Source organism: Nycticebus coucang, chromosome 17 (genome assembly GCF_027406575.1).
Source record: "Nycticebus coucang isolate mNycCou1 chromosome 17, mNycCou1.pri, whole genome shotgun sequence".
In the NCBI taxonomy this organism is placed as follows: Eukaryota; Metazoa; Chordata; class Mammalia; order Primates; family Lorisidae; genus Nycticebus; species Nycticebus coucang.
In genome coordinates, this window is record NC_069796.1 from 47,493,235 (window position 1) to 47,515,497 (window position 22,263).

A 22,263-nucleotide genomic window follows, 5' to 3' on the forward strand; every position below is an offset into this window, starting at 1 on the left:
CTAGATTCCCCTTTAGTGGTGGGTATGGATGAAGCCAGCAGAGCTCTGCAGACCATGTGCTGGTAAAAATGTCCTGGAATAGACTTCTGGGCCATCCCCTTTAACAAGCACAAAGACTAAATGACATCGTTCTGAGGAAGAAAAACTATAAACAACATCAAATGAGAAGTAGTTAATGTACTTGGTTCTGTCAAAAAAGGGAAGACTTAGAGTGGACTGAAGTCACTATTATTTTTTAAATTTTCTTTATTTTTTTCATTTAAAAACTTCCTATCTCTTAATATTAGTTTTTAATGTGTCCATGGTTTTGGTAGAAAGCAAATTCATGACCTTGATATAGTCAGAGGTGATAACCTGAGATTTACCAATAGATTTTCATACCTTCATTGTTATTTAGGGGATAATGGAACAATATGAACATATTCAGTTCCTAAAGTTCATGCAATCATCTGAATAGTTTTTAATAGTCAGCTTTATTAAACAAGTTTTATGAAGTCACATGTGATAAAGTTATCACTCTGCCCCATGTGGAATGGTATTTTCTGCTTCATTTTGATTTTCAACACCAAGAGAATATGGTGCTCTTCTTAAAAGAAACTGTTCCCATTTGGGAATATGTTCTTCTACTAATGCCCAGTAAGGAATCCCAAGAGAAACCACCTCAGGCTGTGGAATTGGGTAAATCCTGATCTCTAGAGACTTTTCTGCTATTCCTACATCTTTTAAAAGACTAAGGTACCTTTTAAAAGCAGTCTCAGCTGTTTGCAGTTGAAATGCCTTTTCCATGTTTTGATCTCTGAATTCATCGTCCATTTGTTGAAGTAACATTAATCTTTGTGATACTGTTTCTTCGTGTCTTTCAGAGAGGAAAATTTCTTGAACAAACAAGGAAGTCATCTTCAATCATATCTTTGTTATGATCTTTCCATGCTAAAGAAACTGGGCCCATACAGACAGAGGTCTAGTGAAACACAATGAAGGCCTCCAAACTGAAGGTAAGTCATCTGGGTGAGTGTAAAATCTAGGTGCTTGCCCCAGACAGCCTCTGAACTCTTCTAGGAAGGCACTGGTTACTGTGCCGATGCTCACTCTGGTCATTATTAACAAGTATTTGAAGAAAGACCATGGAGATATTAAGGAAGAATTGCTCTGAAATCAAAGATTAGGACAAATAGGTGGACATTCCAGAAGGACAAGTTTCAGTTCATTATAAGGAGATACTGTTTTCTACACCTGAAGTAATCAAGTCTTGTCTAGGTGTCCCCTAGCAAAGAGATGACATTTAAGCCTTCTAGTTAGCTGGAATAGATCATCCTCATCCTTCCTCATACCGTGAGGAACATGGTTGTTCCAGAGAACAATGATAAACCCTGGAAAGGCAAGTTGAGACAGCCAGGTGACATTTACTATGCTTTAAACCTGTGTTGTTTAAAAAACAGAATTCACATCCTCTAAGACTAAATTTGGGACTTTCATGAAGGTAATGATGATGTTGATACTAAAACAGCCAGTTGATTGGAACGAAGAAGAGCGTATACTCACTCCCTCACTGACTCCTATGCAGTACCTTGAATGCTCTTTGGCTATCAATAAGGAAGCCGAAAAGGAAGAACATTTCAACTTTGGTTAGAATCTTAGTAGTACCAAAGAATTTGTTTCAATGACTTCAAAGTAGTTTGATAGACATGTCAGGTTGGATTTCCCCATCTTCTATGGGAATCTTCAAAGTGGAGAAACATTAGGCAACAGCAAAGACATCATGGAAGAGAAGGCTGCCATCTAGTGTGCACAACAGTAAACAAAGGCAGTGCCTCCGTGAGGGGAGAATGGGTGAAGTGGGGAGCAAGCAGAGGTTATATATATAGAAAACCATGTTTGATGAAAAGTGCAATGGTACCTGAGCAAGGATAGATTTTAGGGAATAGAATTCACACACCCACTATTACATAGTCAAATTGTTTCTGACAAGAGTGACACTGTACTGTAATGGGAGTAAATGATATTAATGATATTTTCGATTACTGAAAATGGAATATTTTCAATCGCTTCCAAACCTACATTGGAAAAGATTAAATTTGGACATCCATTTATATCACATACAAGTATTACTTACAATAGATTGTAGATTTCCTAGAATTATATAGAATATCTTCATGATCTTCTGACAGGCAAAATTTTCTTTTCACATGTACTTACATACACTAATAATAAGGAAAAGATTACTAAATTTGAGTCAGTTAAAAACCTTTGCTCTTTAAAAGACACCATTAAGAATATGAAATTAAGGGTCCGCGCCTGTGGCTCAAGTGGCTAAGGCGCCAGCCACACTCCCCCTGAGCTGGCGAGTTCAAATCCAGCCCGGCCTGCCAAAAAACAATGACAGCTGCCAGGCATTGTGGCAGGCACCTGTAGTCCCAGCTACTTGGGAGGCGGAGGCAGGAGAATCGCTTGAGCCCAGGAGTTGGAGGTTGCTGTGAGCTGTGATGCCATGGCACTCTATCCAGGGTGACAGATTGAGGCTCTGTCTCAAAAAGAAAAAAAAGAAAAGAATATGAAATTAAGTCTCTTAGTAGAAGATACATACACACACACATATACACACACATATACACGCACAATTATATGGGAACTGAAGCCAGCAGAATAAAGAGAAAATTATCACACAAGTTGTCAGTGACAGTATTAAATTAGGAATCCTGATATCCTGAAGTTAAAGCCAGTGTTCTAACAATACCATGAAGTCCAATTATATATAGGAACTCTGTGACTAGGAATAAGAAAATTGAAATCTGTGCCTCAGTTTTTTTACTTATAAAAGAGACATAGCAATTCTGCAGTAATTAAAATGATGAAAATAAAATATCACAGTGAGTGGTAAATAGAAAATTTTGAAAAATTTTAGAAGCAGTGCTTTTAGTGGTAGTGATGAGGATGATGTAATAAATATTATTATTAGCAATGACTTTACAAACTGCCCTGAGAAACAAAAAAATTGGAGAATTATCACTAATTGAATCAAAACCCATAGATACAACATTTTAACGTGATGGAAACCATGACAGCCAGTTGGAGAGTGAGCTGCAGAATAAAAAGAAGATGCAGTTGAAGAAAAGTCGTGGAGTTCCCTGAATAATGAAAAATGTGATTGAAGTGTTAAGATGCAGCTATGTCAAAGAGGGCTTCAATGGAGGACTGAATAATTAGACTCTGTGTCTAGTTTCAGTCATTTTTCTTGTTAGTGCACAGCATGTGAAACATTTCCATTAGGGCAGGTATTGTCAGCATCCATGATAGCAACTCTCTTAAGTTTTGTCATAATTATTTATCCAGGAGAATAATTAGTTCTTAAACTGGAGAGGAGCAGGTCATAATATGTTTCTTGAGTTCCAAAAATATTATATGGATAAATATGTACCCAGGGAGGTAGAGTAGAAAAGGGAGAAATTTGCACAAGGCTAGGCAATGTAAACATATTAAATATAGTTAACAGTCTTGCACAGGAGAAGGGCTGCTCAATCAATGCACTGCCAATACCCCCAAAAAGACAATACTTTTTTGTTTAAGACTCTGTTCATATGAAGCGTAAATATGTGATCTTTTGTTCCAATCCATGGATGAGGGATGATATCACTATTAGCTAGCAATTATAATTTCAGGGGAAATGGAGAGTAATATTTTTGCAAAATATTTATTTATAATGTCTAGGTATATACTCTCAACAAATGTATACATAATAATATGCAATTTGATAGTTGAGAGAACTGATTTACCAAGAGTCATGTAATGGTTAAAGTGGCAGATTTCTACTTCGGGTCCGGATATCTCACCCTGGTTTTGTTTACCACCTTCAACTTGCTGTCTCCAAAGTACCATTTGCCATCACAATTTTAGGACCAGTTTTCAACTATATCTCAGTTTTGTTGAAATTAAAAAATAAAAGACTTTGACATCCAGAGGATAGCACTGTAGTGAAATATTTTTCAAACTGCACATCAGGATTGGTGAACTATGAGAAAGAACAGAAGAAAAAGCAAAAAAGTACCAAGAACCATCACCTACAAGACTATCTTTTGTCTTCTAAGAATTGTGTTTTCTGCTCATATGTATACATATACTAGGCCATACACAAAATTATTTTTTACTCCCAATTCACAGTCAAAATGTTTAAAAATAACTATTTGGTAGAAAGAGCCAAAGCTTTGGCATCAGGCAAGCTGAATTCTGAATGCTTTCATTGCTGCTTCTCTTATCTAAAGACTTCCTGCAACCAAACCCCAGCCACTCCCTTCTCCCTATACTGCTTGTCAGATCCAAGGAAAAGGACCCTCTTCTCAAATATTAATCTTCCTTAACAATGGCTATTGGAACTTTCTTACTAGCAATAAAACTTCTATTTAAATAATGATTTCAGATGCAAAGTAGAAAACTTTATTCACTCACCCAATGTCTATCAATGCTAAGACTAAAGTCTAAAGGCAGAAATCACATCCATTTCCCTAGCACTATGTTAAGAGCCTTTAAGTAGTAGGAACTGAATGAATATTTAGAGTGTATCAATATGTACATGAATAAAATACTGAGTATAACCAATGAATGACTAGTCAATTGAGAGACTTTGGAAACACAGAAATGAATAAGGTATAACCCGTGGTCTTCAAGAAAATTAGAAAGATAACCAATGTTACTTGGAGAATGAACAAGGAGGAAATTGATGAGGAAGAATAAAGCAAGAGAGGGAGGAGGGGACCAAATCTCTCAGAGCCTAGCCTTCCTGAGGATTCTGAGCAATGAGAAACCAGGGAAAACACCATCATATTTGTACTCTATAAAGATTCCTTCACTGTTGTAAGGGCAACAGCTTTGAGATAAAAAACAACACATGTTGGGAAATCATCTTCAGACACCCAGGGGGAAATGAGGGTAACATCTCAGATATGACAGTTGAAGGTGATGAGAATTGAGGTTATCTTGGATGTAGACCCAAGAAGAAAACTTGGTAACAAAATAAGTGTGGAAGATGGTGTGTGGAAAGGGGAAGAAGTGTTAGGGAGGATACTGAAGTTTCAGCTTACACATTTAGGAAGAAAGGAAAGAAGTAGTGGGGAGAACAAAGGTAAAAATATTGTGATGAATGTTCTAGACAGTAGGATTTGATGTATTAGGTTTGAGGTGCCTATAGAATATCCAGATGAAGATGTTGACAAGGCACTTACTGTCTGCAAAGTTTTTTCCTTTGGTCAAAACCAAGGTCCTTACTGTAGCCTTCATGGCACTTCACAGTCTAGGTCCTTCCTGCTCCATTTATCTCATCTCTCCTTTCTCTCTCTATCATTTGATCCAGGTATACTGTTGTTCTGAATGTTTCTCAAGCATGTCAAGCCAGCTTCCACCTCAAGCCCTTTGCACTTACCAGTCTGTCTGTAGTGAAGGCACATTCTGGATATTCATATGGTTCAATTCATCACTTTTTCCACGTCTCTGTTTGAATGTCACCTAATGAGTAGGAACTTCTCTGAAAACTCTATAATAAATATTTCCCAAATCTTCAAGCAATCTGTCCTCTCCATTCTTATCTCCATGATTTTCATCATAGAATGATATATTTTCTATCATTTTATTTATTTGTTTGTTTGTTTATTCAAAATAGAGTTACCATGGGTAGAGTGATGTGGTATCATAGCTCACAGCAACCTCAAACTCCTGGTTTGGAGCAATCATCTTACCTGAGTAGCGGGACTACAGGCGTCTACCACAATGCCTGGCTGTTTTTTTTGTGTTTTTTTTTTAAGTAAATGCAGTCTTGCTTTTGCTCAGTCTGGTCTCAAACTCCTGAGCTGAGGTGATGCACCTGCCTGAGTGTCCCAGAGTGCCTGGATTACAGGCGTGAGCCAGTGCGCTCAGACTACTTTCTACCATTTATTATTTTTTTGTTATCTGTCTCCCTCACGTAAGATGATATAGAAGCACTATGAAGACACAGACTTTGGAATTTTTATTTGCGGATTTGTCCCAAGTGATTATTACAGTTCTTGTCAAGACCTGGGAAGGGGCTGAGATTTTACGCTACCAGTTAGCCTGCCGCAGTAGAATGGATGCTGGCAGAAGACACAGATTCCTTATTCTGTTTCCCAGGCCCCTATTGCCACAAGGTTTTGTGAAGAGCACCCAGTGACACCTACACAGAAAGCACAGTGTGTTACAGGAAAAGGAGGCCAAGCTTTAAAAATCTCAAATATTTTTAAAAGGTCAGTAAACTCATGTGAACGTGCCCTGGAAAAAGATAGCATCTATAATATACTAGACTTTGAGCAAACCTGCCTGTTGCTCCAGAAAGACACACTATTTTATTTTTCAAGAGTGTTTTCTATGCAAACACCCTTGAAAAGAGAGTCTGAACCGAAGGCAGGGGCTCAAGGAGGGAAAGGGCCTTCTCATAACTACACAGGGAGTTAGGGACCAAATAAACTAACCACCACAATGATTTTCCTGACAAATTTTGTCCTTGCATATGTCAGCCTCTCCTGGCTCCTTTCACCTTTCTTATTCCAGGTCCCCTTATTCCAGGAGGCCCAGCTATGACACACAGTTAATCAATAACCCAGGAGACCTGTCACAAGGCACAGTGGGTGGGGCCTTGTTGTCCTCTGCTTATATGACCCAGGGTTCTGAAGAGTGGTGGTAAGTTCTGTGCAGGTTTCAACTGACCTCTGGGCACAGAACTTCAGCCATGAAGGTAATGAGCACCTTTCCTCTAGCTGTCTTGGTCCTGTTGAGTTTACAAATATCTGGTAGGTAACTTTGCTTCTTTTTCAAATGTGAGTAAAAATGTTTTTGACCTGTTGCTTTGCTGCGCACCTTACTTTCTGAACTTTAGATACAGCTTGTCATCGGCAGTTCATTTGGTTCCAATTCTCACTGAAATGAATTCAATAGATGAGAATTACAGAAAGAGGAGTTTTTAACATAAAATGAGGAAAACAATCCTAGTAGTATAGTAGTAAGAACTGTCTAGAGCAAAATAATTTTCCTCTAGTGATGGAAACCTTTGTCAGGGATATGGTAAAGGAAAAAAAAAAAAAAAGCAGTGAAAATATTCAATCATAAACACCCAAATAATTCTGTAAATGTCTAGGGCCAATTTAAAAATTTTAAATATTCATGGGATTGCATAAAACAGGGAATAATGGCTTTTGGTTATTCAATACAAAAGCCACAGCTTGATTAAAAAATGCATTTTTGCAGTGTGCTCCCACTTAATGGGCACAATGTAGAGGTGTATAGCATAGCTCATGGGTGCAGAACACAATTAAATGAGGGACTTTACCTAACTAATTCAAATATTGTGACCTGATTGTTTGTACCCTCCTAACATTAACCTCAAATTAAAAAACAAAGAACAAAAAAAGTTATTTTGACCAGCAGAATGTTTCTGAGTGAAAATATTCTGCTGGAATACATGGTGTACACATATACCCAAACTACATCTTGACAATGTCTACAGACAATTCTGACCACGGAATTAAGATTAGTTTCCTTGGGCAGCGCCTGTGGCTTAGTCGGTAAGGCGCCAGCCCCATATACTGAGGGTGGCGGGTTCAAACCCGGCCCCTGCTGAACTGCAACCAAAAAATAGCTGGGCGTTGTGGTGGGCGCCTGTAGTCCCAGCTACTCGGGAGGCTGAGGAAAGAGAATCGCTTAAGCCCAGGAGTTGGAGGTTGCTGTGAGCTGTGTGATGCCACGGCACTCTACCGAGAGCCATAAAGTGAGACTCTGTCTCTACATAAAAAAAAAAAAAAAAAAGATTAGTTTCCTTTCTAACACTGGGACTGATTAACATTTTCAGTGTCATCTCTGACCTACCAAAGGATCCTCCTGGGAGCAGAATCAGCATGTTGTTTTAGATGAGTAAGAATATTGTTTGTTGTTTTTGTTACATACTCATGCAAGCAGTGTTCCCTTTTTCTCTCTTCCTGCATACTAATCCATACAAACAGATGTCTCTGTGAGCATCTGTTCATCCAGTTTTTGACTCCACTAAAATCCAATGGGTCCCCAACAACATCAGGTTCTGAACATGCCAGGGGATGTTCACCAAGCCCATAGAGGCCTCACTACTTTTCACTACATTCAGATAAAAAGAATTACCTGTTGATAGTAAAATTAAAGTGTTGATAGTAAAATTAAATCTCACTTTTTTCCTTTGGGTGTTGTCAGATTCATTTCCTTTGTCTCTAATGAATTTATCAACAGTTACCATTTGCTACTTATGGTCAGCAAGTCCTGCTATAATCTGGGAGATGGGGAATGACTATTTTAACTCTCTGTAAGTTCATAAGCTATAAACTGGTCTTACACTCAGTGGAATGCAACTGTGTGAAACAGCTCTTTGACAACTGATGATGAGTTGGCAAAAGAGCTCCTTTTTTTTTTTTGACATTACTTAAATTTTGCATCAGAAGATCTGGATACTGCTTATAAAATGGTAAATGTTTCATAGCTAGTCATATAAAATACTCATACTCTTATCTGTAAATTGGTATAAAGTTCCTTATACCTCACTAATTGTGAAATCAAAAGTCTAGTAACTAATTGATGTGAAAATGTTAGGGAATATTCAAAAGATATTTCACAGTGCCTAATACATTTCAAGACATAAGTACATATTTTCCATCATAAAGGAAAGGGATGAACTTTTCTGAAGTAGCAAATTGAGATGCTTTGGTCATACTCAGATTTTTACTTAATTTGTTTCAAGGTTTCAGCAGGCAAGGAGTAGATGAAAACAAGTCAGACATCCTTGAAAGAGGACAGAAATCAGAAGGGTTGAGACTTGGAGACAGAAATCAGAAGGCCGACAGAGAAGTCACAGCCTTCATTCAAAGCAGAGAACTCTGAATAAGAATAGATCTGGCTCCTCTCATGGGGGCCTATCTTAACATGTCTGATTTATGTCTTGTAGGAAGCCTTGAAGATGAGTCCCCAGGAAGAAAGGTAAAGAGAATTTGTAATTCTTATTTCTCAGGCTTGAGCTGTTTGATCCAACCAAAGCACAGTCTGACACCTTTCACCTGAAGTTAAGATGAGAAGTATGAATGCTAGAGAGGCTTAACCTATGAAATACAAATAGCATAGCTGTTTTCCTCCGTGGGCTTATACTGAAGGACAAACTCAGTGATGAATAGACAAGTGCTATGTACATGTATAATTCTTGCTGTGAAGGTGTTTTTTCTTTTTCTTGTTATTATTTGTATGTTTTTTAAATTTATACCAGTCCTAGCTGTAGGACAAGTCTTTTGGGTGGGAGCTTTCTCCACTCCAAGGAGCCCTTCCTCCTTAGAGCCAGTTTGATGATGTTGGCATGCAGTTCTCATAGTCAGAGAACGGTGCAGCTCTGAAAGTAATAAACTAGTTACTCCCTCTAGAGGTTAATCCCTTTATAAAAGCATTCTAAATCTAACTTTTCCATGTTTGCCTTTGTTTAAAACAGTGGTTCTCAACCTTCTTAATGCCATGGCCCTTTAATACCATTCCTGTGGGTCACAACAGGATTGGTATTGAGAACCGCTGGTTTAGAAGGTAATTTCAGTAAATTTTGAGACCAAAGGAAGAAGGGTTCCCCTCTCATCACATTTATATCTAGAAGGAGGAAGCTGATAAACCAAAAGTTCATGCATTAATACATGATTACATTAAGATAAGTTACGAAGAAGTTTTCGAGGCTGGGATCAGTGGCTCATGCCTGCAACCCTAACACTTTGGGAAGCCAAGGCAGGATGATTCTTTGAGTTCAGGAGTTCAAATTCACAGTGAACTTTGATGAGGCCACTGAACTCCAGAACCCGTCATTAAAAAAAATAATAATTAAAATAAAAAGGTCATTGTGCCATAAAAGATAAGTGTGTGTTCACAAAACCCAACTGATGGTGTGGGGAGTAGAATGAAAATGTTAAGAGCTAAAATTTAGGAACAAGAATACTAAGTGTGTATTCAGAATTCAGGAATTACCTAGCTGTATGTCCATGGATTATTTCAGCACTTCATGCCTTATTATCTTCACCCAGAGAAGAGTATAACAAAAATAACAAGTTTGTAGCAGAGTTGTGAGGTGTAAATAGAGTAATATATAAGAAGCACATAATGTCTGGACTAGAACAGTCATTTGATGACTGTTACTGGAATAGAGTGTGAAGACTCCAAGAATGCACATTTTCGTCCCTTAGAGTAGACCTTCTGGGATCTGCAGTGTGCAAAAAATATACCCCAAGATATGGCTGACCTGAGCAGAGCCACTACCTGCAGTGATTGTGAACTTGAACACTATCTCACTAGTATTAGGCAAACCTCACAACAACACTATGAGTTAGGTGGGAAAATGATCATTTTATTCCCGTTTTGCTCATGTAGTGACTGAGTTTCAGTGAGGCCAAACAACTTCCAGTATCAAATAACTTGGAAATAGCAGAGTCATTACTTAAAACCAGGTTTTCTGACTCAAGATCTTGGATTTTTTTCTCTTGCAACATGTAATGATATTCTCCTAACCACAGATGTGCCCTAGGAAATTTAAAATTAATTTGAAGATTTTGTTATAAATTTTGGAGAATGGACAATAATGGAAAGTGATTCTGTTTAATTCTACTTTTAGCCTAACTGTCCCAAACACCCTGGATGCCCCAGGACGTGGGTACCTGTCTGTGGAACTGATGGACTTACTTATTCCAATGAGTGCATTTTATGTGACAAAAATGAGTATGTACACACTTGAATTTTTAAAATGTATTTTAAGTTAGTTGGCTTCACATTTTTATATATCTATCCCTCTAAATCTCCAAACTACTAATAACATGAACCTTACCCCATAGAAACAAAATATTTACATTTCCCTTTTCCTCCTCTTTCTCTATCTTGTGTGATAATCTGCTTTTGAAAAGTGACTTGTATAATAAAATATTACTTTTCTTATAGAAAAACAGTAGATAGTTTGAATATTTTAAGAAACTCATACTCACAAAATAACTTTAACTTTAAAAAAGAATTCTTGGTGATACCAGTAATTGTGCTTTCTAAAGCCTTCAAATATCAAATATGAACTGTAAAGGCTGAGTGGGTTTAAATGCATTTTTGTAACATTTTGTTTGTGGATATAGAGCTGGCCTCCATAAAGCTTCATTTTCTGAAGTACCCTTAAGTCAGTGATCACATTTAGGTCCCACAGAGGAATAGATTTATCATAGATTTTCCGTCTCCCTCAGCAACTGAGCACTGATGTGGGTCAAGCATTATGCCTAACCCCACTGCCCTCACTGTGCTTATGACCAAGAGAAAAGTGTCATGAGTACATACAAGATTTTTTTTGTAAGTTAGGGCAAATGTCAGAAAATGAGGTGTAAGTAAATTGCTGCAGGAGTGAAGCAAGATATAGATCTCTTCTTATTGAAAAGAGCCAAGAAGGATTCAGGAAAATCATGTCATTAAAATGCAGTTCTGAATTTTGGCAGCATTGAAAAGAGCATTCTGAGTGGTGCCTGTAGCTCAGTGGGTAGGGTGCTGGCCACCTACCACCAAGGTTGGTGGGTTCAAACACTGCCCAGGCCAGCTAAAACAACAATGACAACTCCAACAACAACAAAAAATAGCCAGGCGTTGTGGTGGGCGCCTGTAGCCCCAGCTACTTGGGAGGCTGAGGCAAGAGAATCTCGTACATCCAAGAGTTTGAGGTTGTGTGAGTTGTGACACCACAACACTCTACCTAGGGTGACAGCTTAAGAATCTGTCTCAAAAAAGAAAAGAAAAGAAAGAGCAGTCAAGTTAAATAAAGGTGTGAAATGAGGAAAACTAATAAAAGAACTTTTACAAGTGACCTCACTTATTCTAGGATTGACTTTATATGAAAGACATTAACTCAAGCTCAAATGACTGCATATACTTCCATTATTCCACTGCATAAATTCACTTTCTTATTAGACAAACACTCATCTTGGGTTGTTTAAACAACTTCAGAAACTAAACTCTCAGAGTTTAGCAAATTGTGGAAATAGGTCCCCGGGCCAAGAGGTCTAACATCCTGAAGTTTTATATCCAACATATTTAGTGTTCTGCTTTGTGGTGACTCTCTTTCCATAATTAAGTATTTGTAATCACTTGTTAATTTTTTTTTATTAAATCATTGCTGTGTACATTAATGTGATAATGGGGCACCATACACTGGTTTCATAGACCGTTTGACACATTTTCATCACACTGGTTAACATAGCCTTCGTGGCATTTTCTTAGTTATTGTGCTAAGACATTTACATACTAAGTTTCATATGTACCCTTTGTAAGATGCACTGCAGGTGTAATCCCACCAATCTCCCTCCCTCTGCTCACCTCCCCCCTCCCTCCCCTCCCTTTTCCCCTATTCTTAGGTTGTAACTGGGTTATAGCTTTCATGTGAAAGCCATAAATCAGTTTCATAGTAGGGCTGAGTACATTGGATACTTTTTCTTCCATTCTTGAGATACTTTACTAAGAAGAATATGTTTCAGTTCCATCCATGTAAACATGAAAGAGGTAAAGGCTCCATCTTTCTTTAAGGCTGCATAATATTCCATGGTGTACATATACCACAATTTATTAATTCATTCATGGATCGATGGGCACTTGGGCTTTTTCCATGACTTAGCAATTATGAACAGGGCTGCAATAAACATTCTGGTACAAATTTCTTTCTTATGATGTGATTTTTGGTCTTCTGGGTATATGCCTAGTAGAGGAATTATAGGATTGAATGGCAGATCTATTTTTAGATCTCTAAGTGTTCTCCAAACATCTTTCCAAAAGGAATGTATTAATTTGCATTCCCACCAGCAGTGTAGAAGTGTTCCCTTTTCTCCACATCCACGCCAACATCTCTGGTCTTGGGATTTTGTGATATAGGCTAATCTTACTGGAGTTAGATGATATCTCAAAGTAGTTTTGATTTGCATTACTCTGATGATTAAAGATGATGAGCATTTTTTCATATGTCTGTAGGCCGTGTGCCTGTCTTCTTCAGAGAAGTTTCTCTTCAAGGCCCTTGCCCAGCCTGCAATGGGATCACTTGTTCTTTTCTTGCTTATACGTTTGAGTTCTCTGTGGATTCTGGTTATTAAACCTTTGTCGGAGACATAATCTGCGAACATCTTCTCTCATTCTGATGGCTGTTTGCTTGCCTTACTTACTGTGTTCTTGTCTGTGCAGAAGATTTTAGTTTGATCAGGTCCCAGTAGTGTATTTTTGAAGCTGCTTCAATTGCACGGGGGGTCCTCCTCATAAAATACTTGACCAGGCCTATTTCTTCAAGGGTTTTCCCTGCATTCTTTTCTAGTATTTTTATAGTTTAATGTCTTAAGTTTAAATCTTTAATCTAGTGAGAGTCTATCGTAGTTAATGGTAAAAGGTGTGGGTACAGTTTCAATCTTCTACAGGTTGCCAGCCAGTTCACCCAGCACCATTTGTTAAATAGGGAATCTTCCCCACTGAATGTTTTTAATTGGCTTGTCAAAGATGAAATAATGGTAAGAAGCTGGATTCATCTCTTGGTTCTCTATTCTATTCCAGACATTTACTTCTTTGTTTTTGTGCCAGTACCATGCTGTTTTGATCATTATCTATACGTAGTATAGTCTGAGGTCTGGTAGCGTGATTCCTCCTACTTTGTTTTTATTTCTGAGTAATATCTTGGCTACTAGAGGTTTTTTCTGATTTCATATAAAATGAAGTATTATTTTTTCAAGCTCTTTAAAGTATGACAGTGGAGCTTTAATAGGGATTGCGTTAAAATTATATATTGCTTTGGGTAGTATGGACATTTTAACAAAGTTGATTCTTCCCAGCTATGAGCATGGTATGTTTTTCCAATTGTTAATATTTTCAGCTATTTCTTTTCTTAGAGTTTCATAGTTCTTTTTATAGAGATCTTTCACGACCTTTGTTAGATAAATTCCAAAATATTTCATCTTCTTTGGCACTACTGTGAATGAAATAGAGTCCTTAACTGTTTTTTCAACTTGACTATTGTTGGTATATATAAAGTCTACCAATTTATGAATGTTGATTTTGTAACCTGAGACACTGCTGTATTCCTTGATCACTTCTAAGAGTTTTGTAGTAGAATCCCTGCTGTTTTCCAGATATACAATCATATCATCTGCGAAGGGTGAAAGTTCGATCTCTTCTGACCCTATATGTATACCCTTGATCGCCTTTTCTTCCCTAATTATAGTGGCTAAAACTTCCATTACAATGTTAAAGAACAGTGGAGACAATGGGAAACCTTGTCTGGTTCCTGGTCTGAGTGGAAATGATTTCAACTTAACTCCATTCAATATGATATTGACTGAAGGTTTGCTGTAGATGGCCTCTATCAGTTTAAGGAATGTCCCTTCTCTACCAATTTTCTTAAGTGTTCTGATCATGAGGGGATGCTGTATATTATCAAAAGCTTTTTCTGCATCAACTGAGAGAATCATATGGTCTTTGTTTTTTAATTTGTTTATGTGCTGAATTACACTTATAGATTTACAGATATTGAACCAGCCTTGAGACCCTGGGTTAAAACCAACTTGGTCATGATGTATAATTTGTTTGATGTGTTGCTGGATTCTGTTTGTTAGGATCTTGTTGAACATTTTTACGTCTATGTTCATTAGTGATATTTGTCTATAATTTTCTTTTCTTGTTGGGTCTTTTCCTGGTTTGGGGATCAGGGTGATGTTTGCTTCATAGAACGTGTTGGGTAGTCTTCTTTCTTTTTCTACCTTTTGAAACAGGTTGAGTAATATAGGTACTAATTCTTCTTTAAAATTTTGGTAGAATTCTGATGTGACGCCATCTGCTCCTGGGCTTTTCTTTTTTGGGAGGTTTTGTATAGTTGATGCTATTTCAGAACTTGATATGGGCCTGTTCAACATTTCCGCTTAATTCTGGCTAAGTCTTGGAAGGTGACGTGCTTCCAAGTATTGGTCAATTTCCTTCTGATTTTCATATTTCTAAGAATAAAGTTTCTTGTAACATTCATTAAGGATTTTTTTTAATTTCTGAGGAGTCTATTGTTATTTCATCCTTTTCATTTCTGATTGATGAGATTAGAGGTTTTACTGTGTTTTTTTTTTTCTGGTTAGGTTAGGCAAAGGTTTATCTATTTTATTGACCTTTTCAAGAAACCAACTTTTTAATTTACCGATCTGTTGCATAATTCTTTTGTTTTCAATTTCACTTAATTCTGCTCTAATTTTGGTTATTTCTTTTCTTCTACTGGGTCTGGGGTTGGAATGTTCTTCCATTTCCAGTTGTTTGAGATGTCCCATTAAGTTGTTAACTTTCTCTCTTTCCGTTCTCTTGAGGAAGGCTTGCAGTACTATAAATTTCCCTCTTAGCATTGCCTTTGCAGTATCTCAGAGGTTCTGATAATTCGTGTCTTCATTGTCATTTTGTTCCAAAAATTTTGCAATTTCCTTCTTAATCTCATCTCTGACCCAGCTATCATTCAACACAAGGTTATTTAACTTCCATGTTTTTGTATGAGTATGCAGATTCCTGTTGTTACTGAGTTCAACTTTTATTCCATGGTGGTCCAAGAAGATGCAAGGAGTAATTTCTACTCTTTTCAATTTACTGAGTTTAGACTTGTGACCTACAATGTGATCGATTTTGGAGTATATTCCATGGGCTGATGAGAAGTATGTGTATTCATTTTTGTTGGGAGGAAATGTTCTGTAGATGTCTGCTAAATCCAAATGTTGAATGGTTAGGTTTAAATCTAAAATTTCTTTGCTCAGCTTGTTATTAGAGGATCAATCTAACACTGTCAAAGGAATGTTGAAATTTCCAACTATTGTGGAGCTGGAGGAAATCAAGTCACTCATGTCTGTTAGAGTTTCTCTTATAAATTGAGGTGGATTCTGGTTGGGTGCATAGATATTAACAATTGAAATCTCATCATATTGAGTCTTACCCTTAACAAATATGAAATGACCATTCTTCTCCTTCCTTACTTTTGTTGGTTTAAAGCCTATTGTGTCTGCAAATAGAATTGCAACACCTGCTTTTTTCTGATTTCCATTTGCCTGAAATATGGATGACCATCCTTTCACCCTGAGTCTGTATTTGTCTTTTAAGGTAAGATGTGACTCTTGTATGCAACAAATTTCTGGCCTGAGTTTTTGTATGCAGTCAGCTAACCTGTGCCTCTTTAGAGGACAGTTTAAGCCATTTACATTAATGGAAAATATTGATAAGTCTGGTAAAATTTTGGGTATCGAGTTTTTCGAAAGTCCAGTGGAAATTTTTAATCCTTTCACCACTGTGGAAGTTGGAGTTTGATCAAAAGCTTCTGAGTAAGTTTACTTTTGTGGTAGAGGATTGGGATGGTCATTATGGAAGATAGGTCTAAGAATATCCTGAAGAGCTGGTTTGCATATGGCAAATATCTTCAAGATGAATGTCATTAAAGTATTTAATTTCTTCATCATAAATGAAACTCAGTTTAGCTGGATACAGGAACCGGGGTTGAAAGTTATTTTACTTTAGGAGATTAAAAGTCGATGTCCACCCTCTTATGGTCTCTGGCAAATGGATCGCAGGGGTCTGGTGACTACTCTTATGGCTTGAAAAGTTTCAGCAGAGAGATCTGCAGTCATTCTATTATTCTTCCCTTTGTAGGTAATAGATTTCTTACGTCTGGCTCCTTTCAGAATTTTCTTCATCATATTAACTTTAGTGAAGTTAATTATCATATGTCTGGGGGATGTCTCATTGGGATTGAGTCGTGCTGGGGTTCTGAAACTGTCTGCTATCTGAATTTTAGAATCTCTAGGCATGTCTGGAAAATTCTCTTTCACAATTTCATGGAGAAAGGCCTCTGTGTCTTTCAAGGCCACTTCATCACTTTCAGGGATTCCAATGTGGTGGATATTAGCCTTCTTTGAATTAGCCCAGAGGTCTGAGAGAATGATCTATTTTTGCTCTCCATTTCTCTTCCTCTTTGAGAGTTTGGGAGTGTTCAAAGGCTTTGTCTTCAATGTCAGAAATCCTTTCTTCTGCTTGCTCCACTCTGTTACTGAAGGATTCTGCTGTATTTTTCAGATCTTTGAGGGCTACAAATTCTTGCTTCAGTAAGTCAAAATCTTTGGTGGTTTTGTCTTTAAATTGGTTAAATTCTTGAGACAACTTTTGAATTTCTCATCAAATTTCTAATTCAGACTTTTGAATTGCTGCTCGAATTTCTAATTCCAAATTTTCCTCCATTTTATTAATCTTGTTTGCAAAAAAAAATTCTGGATTTGATTTCTGACATCTGGGCCAGCTGTTTATGAGTGGGATCTTCATTTACATCTGCCATATCTTTCCTTGGGGGGGTTGCTCTATTCTGGTTATTTATGTTACCAGAGTTTTTCCACTGATTCTGCCCCATGATTGTTTTATACCGTTTGATTTTTCCACTGGAGCTTTGTCGAGGACCTGTACAGTGCTATGGCCTGAGAAACTGGGGACCTGTTTGGTTTTGTGGAGCTAAGTGGTTCTCTCTTGTTTTCCGCTCGTCTCTGTTCGACCTGAGTGAAACAGTTACTCTGGGTTGAAGTCTCAGCTGTGGAGAAATACCAGCAATTAAGTCACCCCATGCCCCACAGGCAACAATTGGAAAAGGAAAATCAAACCTTCTTACAACCACACACCCAGGGTACCACCTGAATATTCCTTGGGCGATTGGCTCAGTTTAAAAGGTCCAAATCAATTTTCTCAGTCAGCACCTGTCTTAGGTTGGAGAGTTTAAAAGGTCTCTGGCAAATGGATGGCAGGGGTCTGGTGACTACTCAGATATGGTTTTCTCCAGGCTCCGTGGAGTCAGGAGGACCTACCCAGCAAATGTATCAGTCTGGGAAGATTGATGCCTCCTTCCCCACGTTGCACCTTTATCTCACCCAGTCACTGATAGTCCCACAGGGCTTTGACCCAGTTGTCTGTAGTGAACAGATACTCCAGGGGTTTGCACCTGCCTGAATCACAAGGAAATCTATTTCTGCTCAGCCAGGCCGCTGCGCTCTGCCTCTGTTTAGCAGAGGGAGATGAGGCCTGACAACCTCAGGTGCTTGATGGAGGCTGGGGGGTGTTCACTCAGTGCCAGCCCCACCTCTGATTGATGTTACTGACAGAACAGAACAGAACAACTTTGTGGGAATTTGTTTCTGTCCCTGCTAAATTCCCCTGCAGAAGAGAAGCTGTTTTGAGTTCCCAGAGCCTGTGCCTCATGCCCTGTCTTTGCTCCTCTAGGTTTGTATTCAGTTACCTGTCACTTCTAGCCTCCTGTTTTCCTTTTTCTATAGGCTGATGATCCCCTGAGGGCCACGTGTGTCTTAGGCTCAGTAAAGTGGTCCTCTGGGTCATCCCCAGCCTGAGAACTTCCTGGCTCTGTGCGTGCGTTTCTAGTCGCTGTGCTCCACCCAGGCTGGTACCGCCTTAGGCAAACCCTTTACTCACGGGGCCTGCATTTCCATCCCAGATCTGTTCCATGGTGGTTGCCACCTGAGTAGATGCCCCGCCTCCTCTGGTTGCCCAGGGAGACAAGGGGTGTGTCTTTAGAATATCCGGGAGTGAGCCCTATTTTTGCCAAAAGACGGCTGCTGCTCTGCACTTCTGGGCACTGCCACTCCGGTGTGGTTCCCTCTCAGTCGACTGTCCTCTCCTCACTCCCGTGCCCCAGAGGCAGCACTGACCAGCTGCGGTTTAGGCCTCGTTCATACCCCTTGAGAAATCACCCAAGAATCTGGAATCCTAGGAGACAGGCCTCTGGACCTCAGAGTGAGAGGGGAGGGGAGTGCTGGGAGCTCAGATTGCAGGTAGAGAATATTTACAGTTTTATACAGTTTTATGCCTTGGAGGAGAACACCGTGGCACCTTATTAGGGGAGGTAGGTCCAGGTTTTAGAGGGTCTCTCCCATGGAGTATAGTGGGAGGACCTTTGAACTCTGCTCATTTGTTTGTGGGGCACTCTGAGGTATTCTCATGGGGGAGGGGACTCCTGTCTGCTTCTGGATGGATTTTGTACCTTTTGTTTGTATCCTTGGGGTCGCAGCTTGCCTCAGTGTGGTTGATGTGCATTCTTTCACCTTGTCTCTTGGTGCAGCTCTAATCCACCAGGTTACTTGCTAAATTTCTGTCCTTTAACTCTCCTTCTGGACGGGAGTCTCTGTAGAAAGCTGGCTTTAGTCAGCCATCTTGTCTCTGCCCCAAACCTCTCTATTTTATTTTTTTTTATTTTTTTATTTTTTTAATTTTTTTATTAAATCATAAGTGTATACAATGATATGATTATGGGGCATCATACACTCACTTCATAAACCATTTGACACATTTTTATCACAGTGGTTAACATAGCCTTTCCGGCGTTATCTCAGTTACTGTGCCAAAACATTTATATTCTACATTTACCAAGTTTCGCAAATACCCCTGTAATATGCACCACAGGTGTGATCCCACCGATTCCCCTCCCTCTACCCACCCCCCCCTTTACCACTTCCTCCTATTGTTAAGTTGTAGCTGGGTTATAGCTTTCATGTGAGAGTCCCAAATTAGTTTCATAGTAGGGCTGTGTACATTGGATATTTTTTCTTCCATTCTTGGGATACTTTACTAAGAAGAATATGTTCCAGCTCCATCCATGTAAACATGAAAGAGGTAAAGTCTCCATCTTTCTTTAAGGCTGCATAGTATTCCATGGTATACATATACCACAATTTATTAATCCATTCGTGGATCGATGGGCACTTCGGCTTTTTCCATGACTTAGCAATTATGAATTGGGCTGCAATAAACATTCTGGTACAAATATCTTTGTTATGTTGTGATTTTTGGTCTTCTGGGTATATGCCCAGCAGAGGAATTACAGGATTGAATGGCAGATCTATTTTTAGATCTCTGAGTGTTCTCCATATATCCCTCCAAAAGGAATGTATTAATTTGCATTCCCACCAGCAGTGCAGAAGTGTTCCCTTTTCTCCGCATCCACGCCAACATCTCTGGTCTTGAGATTTTGTGATATAGGCTAGTCTCATTGGAGTTAGATGATATCTCAAAGTAGTTTTGATTTGCATTTCTCTGATGATTAAAGATGATGAGCATTTTTTCATATGTCTGAAGGCCGTGCGCCTGTCTTCTTCAGAGAAGTTTCTCTTCAAATCCCTTGCCCAGCCTGCGATGGGATCCCTTGTTTTTTTCTTGCTGATGCGTTTGAGTTCTCTGTGGATTCTAGTTATTAAACCTTTGTCAGAGTTATACCCTGCAAATATCTTCTCCCATTCTGAGGGCTGTCTGCTTGCTCTGCTTACTGTGTTCTTAGCTGTGCAGAAGCTTTTTAGTTTGATCAAGTCCCAGTAGTGTATTTTTGAAGCTGCTTCAATTGCCCGGGGGGTTCTCCTCATGAAATACTCACCCAGACCAATTTCTTCAAGGGTTTTCCCTGCATTCTCCTCTAGTATTTTTATAGTTTCATGTCTTAAGTTTAAATCTTTAATCCAATGAGAGTCTATCTTAGTTAATGGTGAAAGGTGTGGGTCTAATTTCAGTCTTCTGCAGGTTGCCAGCCAGTTCACCCAGCACCATTTGTTAAATAGGGAATCTTTTCCCCACTGAATGTTTTTAATTGGCTTGTCAAAACTCAAATAGCGGTAAGTAGCTGGATTCATCTCTTGGTTCTCTATTCTATTCCAGATATCTACTTCTCTGTTTTTGTGCCAATACCATGCTGTTTTGATCACTATCGATTTGTAGTAAAGTCTGAGGTCTGGTAGTGTGATTCCTCCTGTTTTGTTTTTATTTCTGAGTAATGTCTTGGCTATTCGAGGTTTTTTCTGATTCCATATAAAACGAAGTAATGTTTTTTCAAGATCTTTAAAATATGACAGTGGAGCTTTAATAGGGAGTGCGTTGAAAGTATATATTGCTTTGGGTAGTATGGACATTTTGATAATGTTGATTCTTCCTAGCCATGAGCATGGTATGTTTTTCCATTTGTTAACATTTTCAGCTATTTCTTTTCTTAGAGTTTCATAGTTCTCTTTATAGAGATCTTTCACGTCTTTTGTTAGGTAAATTCCCAAATATTTCATCTTCTTTGGCACTACTGTGAATGGGATAGAGTCCTTAACTGCTTTTTCAATTTGACTGTTGTTGGTGTATATAAAGGCTACCGATTTATGAATGTTGATTTTGTAACCTGAGACGCTGCTGTATTCCTTGATCACTTCTAGGAGTTTTGTAGTAGAGTCCCTAGTGTTTTCCAGATACACAATCATATCATCTGTGAAGAGCGAGAGTTTGATCTCTTCTGACCCTATATGGATACCCTTGATCGCCTTTTCTTCCCTAATTGCGGTGGCTAAAACTTCCATTACAATGTTGAAAAGCAATGGAGACAATGGGCAGCCTTGTCTGGTTCCTGATCTGAGTGGAAATGATTCCAATTTAACTCCATTCAATATGATATTGGCTGTGGGTTTGCTGTAGATAGCCTCTATCAGTTTAAGAAAAGTCCCTTCTAGACCAATTTTCTTGAGTGTTCTGATCATGAAGGGATGCTGGATATTATCAAAAGCTTTTTCTGCATCAATTGAGAGAATCATATGGTCTTTGTTTTTTAATTTGTTTATGTGCTGAATTACATTTATAGATTTACGTATATTGAACCAGCCTTGAGACCCTGGGATAAAACCAACTTGGTCATGATGTATAATTTGTTTGATGTGTTGCTGGATTCTGTTTGTTAGGATCTTGTTGAATATTTTTGCATCTATATTCATTAGTGATATTGGTCTATAATTTTCTTTTCTTGTTGGGTCTTTTCCTGGTTTGGGGATCAGGGTGATATTTGCTTCATAGAACGTGTTGGGTAGTCTTCCTTCTTTTTCTACATTTTGGAACAGGTTGAGTAATATAGGTACTAATTCCTCTTTAAAGGTTTGGTAGAATTCTGACGTGAAACCATCTGGTCCCGGGCTTTTCTTTTTAGGGAGGTTTTGTATAGTTGATGCTATTTCTGAACTTGATATGGGTCTGTTCAACATTTCCACTTGATTCTGGTTAAGTCTTGGAAGGTGGCGTGCTTCCAAGTATCGGTCTATTTCCTTCAGATTTTCATATTTCTGAGAATAAAGTTTCTTGTAATATTCATTAAGGATTTTTTGGATTTCTGATGAGTCTGTGGTTATTTTGTCTTTGTTGTTTCTGATTGATGATATTAGAGATTTT

The 22,263-nt window shown here is 38.4% G+C and overlaps 1 protein-coding gene across 1 annotated transcript; it reads right to left on the minus strand.

Moving 5' to 3' along the window:
• Positions 1–513: 513 nt before the first annotated feature.
• On the minus strand, positions 514–897 carry LOC128568364 (uncharacterized protein C3orf14-like). Its single transcript, XM_053565930.1, has one exon. It carries the CDS (start codon positions 895–897, stop codon positions 514–516), a length of 384 nt encoding a protein of 127 aa, XP_053421905.1.
• Between the last annotated feature and the right edge of the window lie 21,366 nt (positions 898–22,263).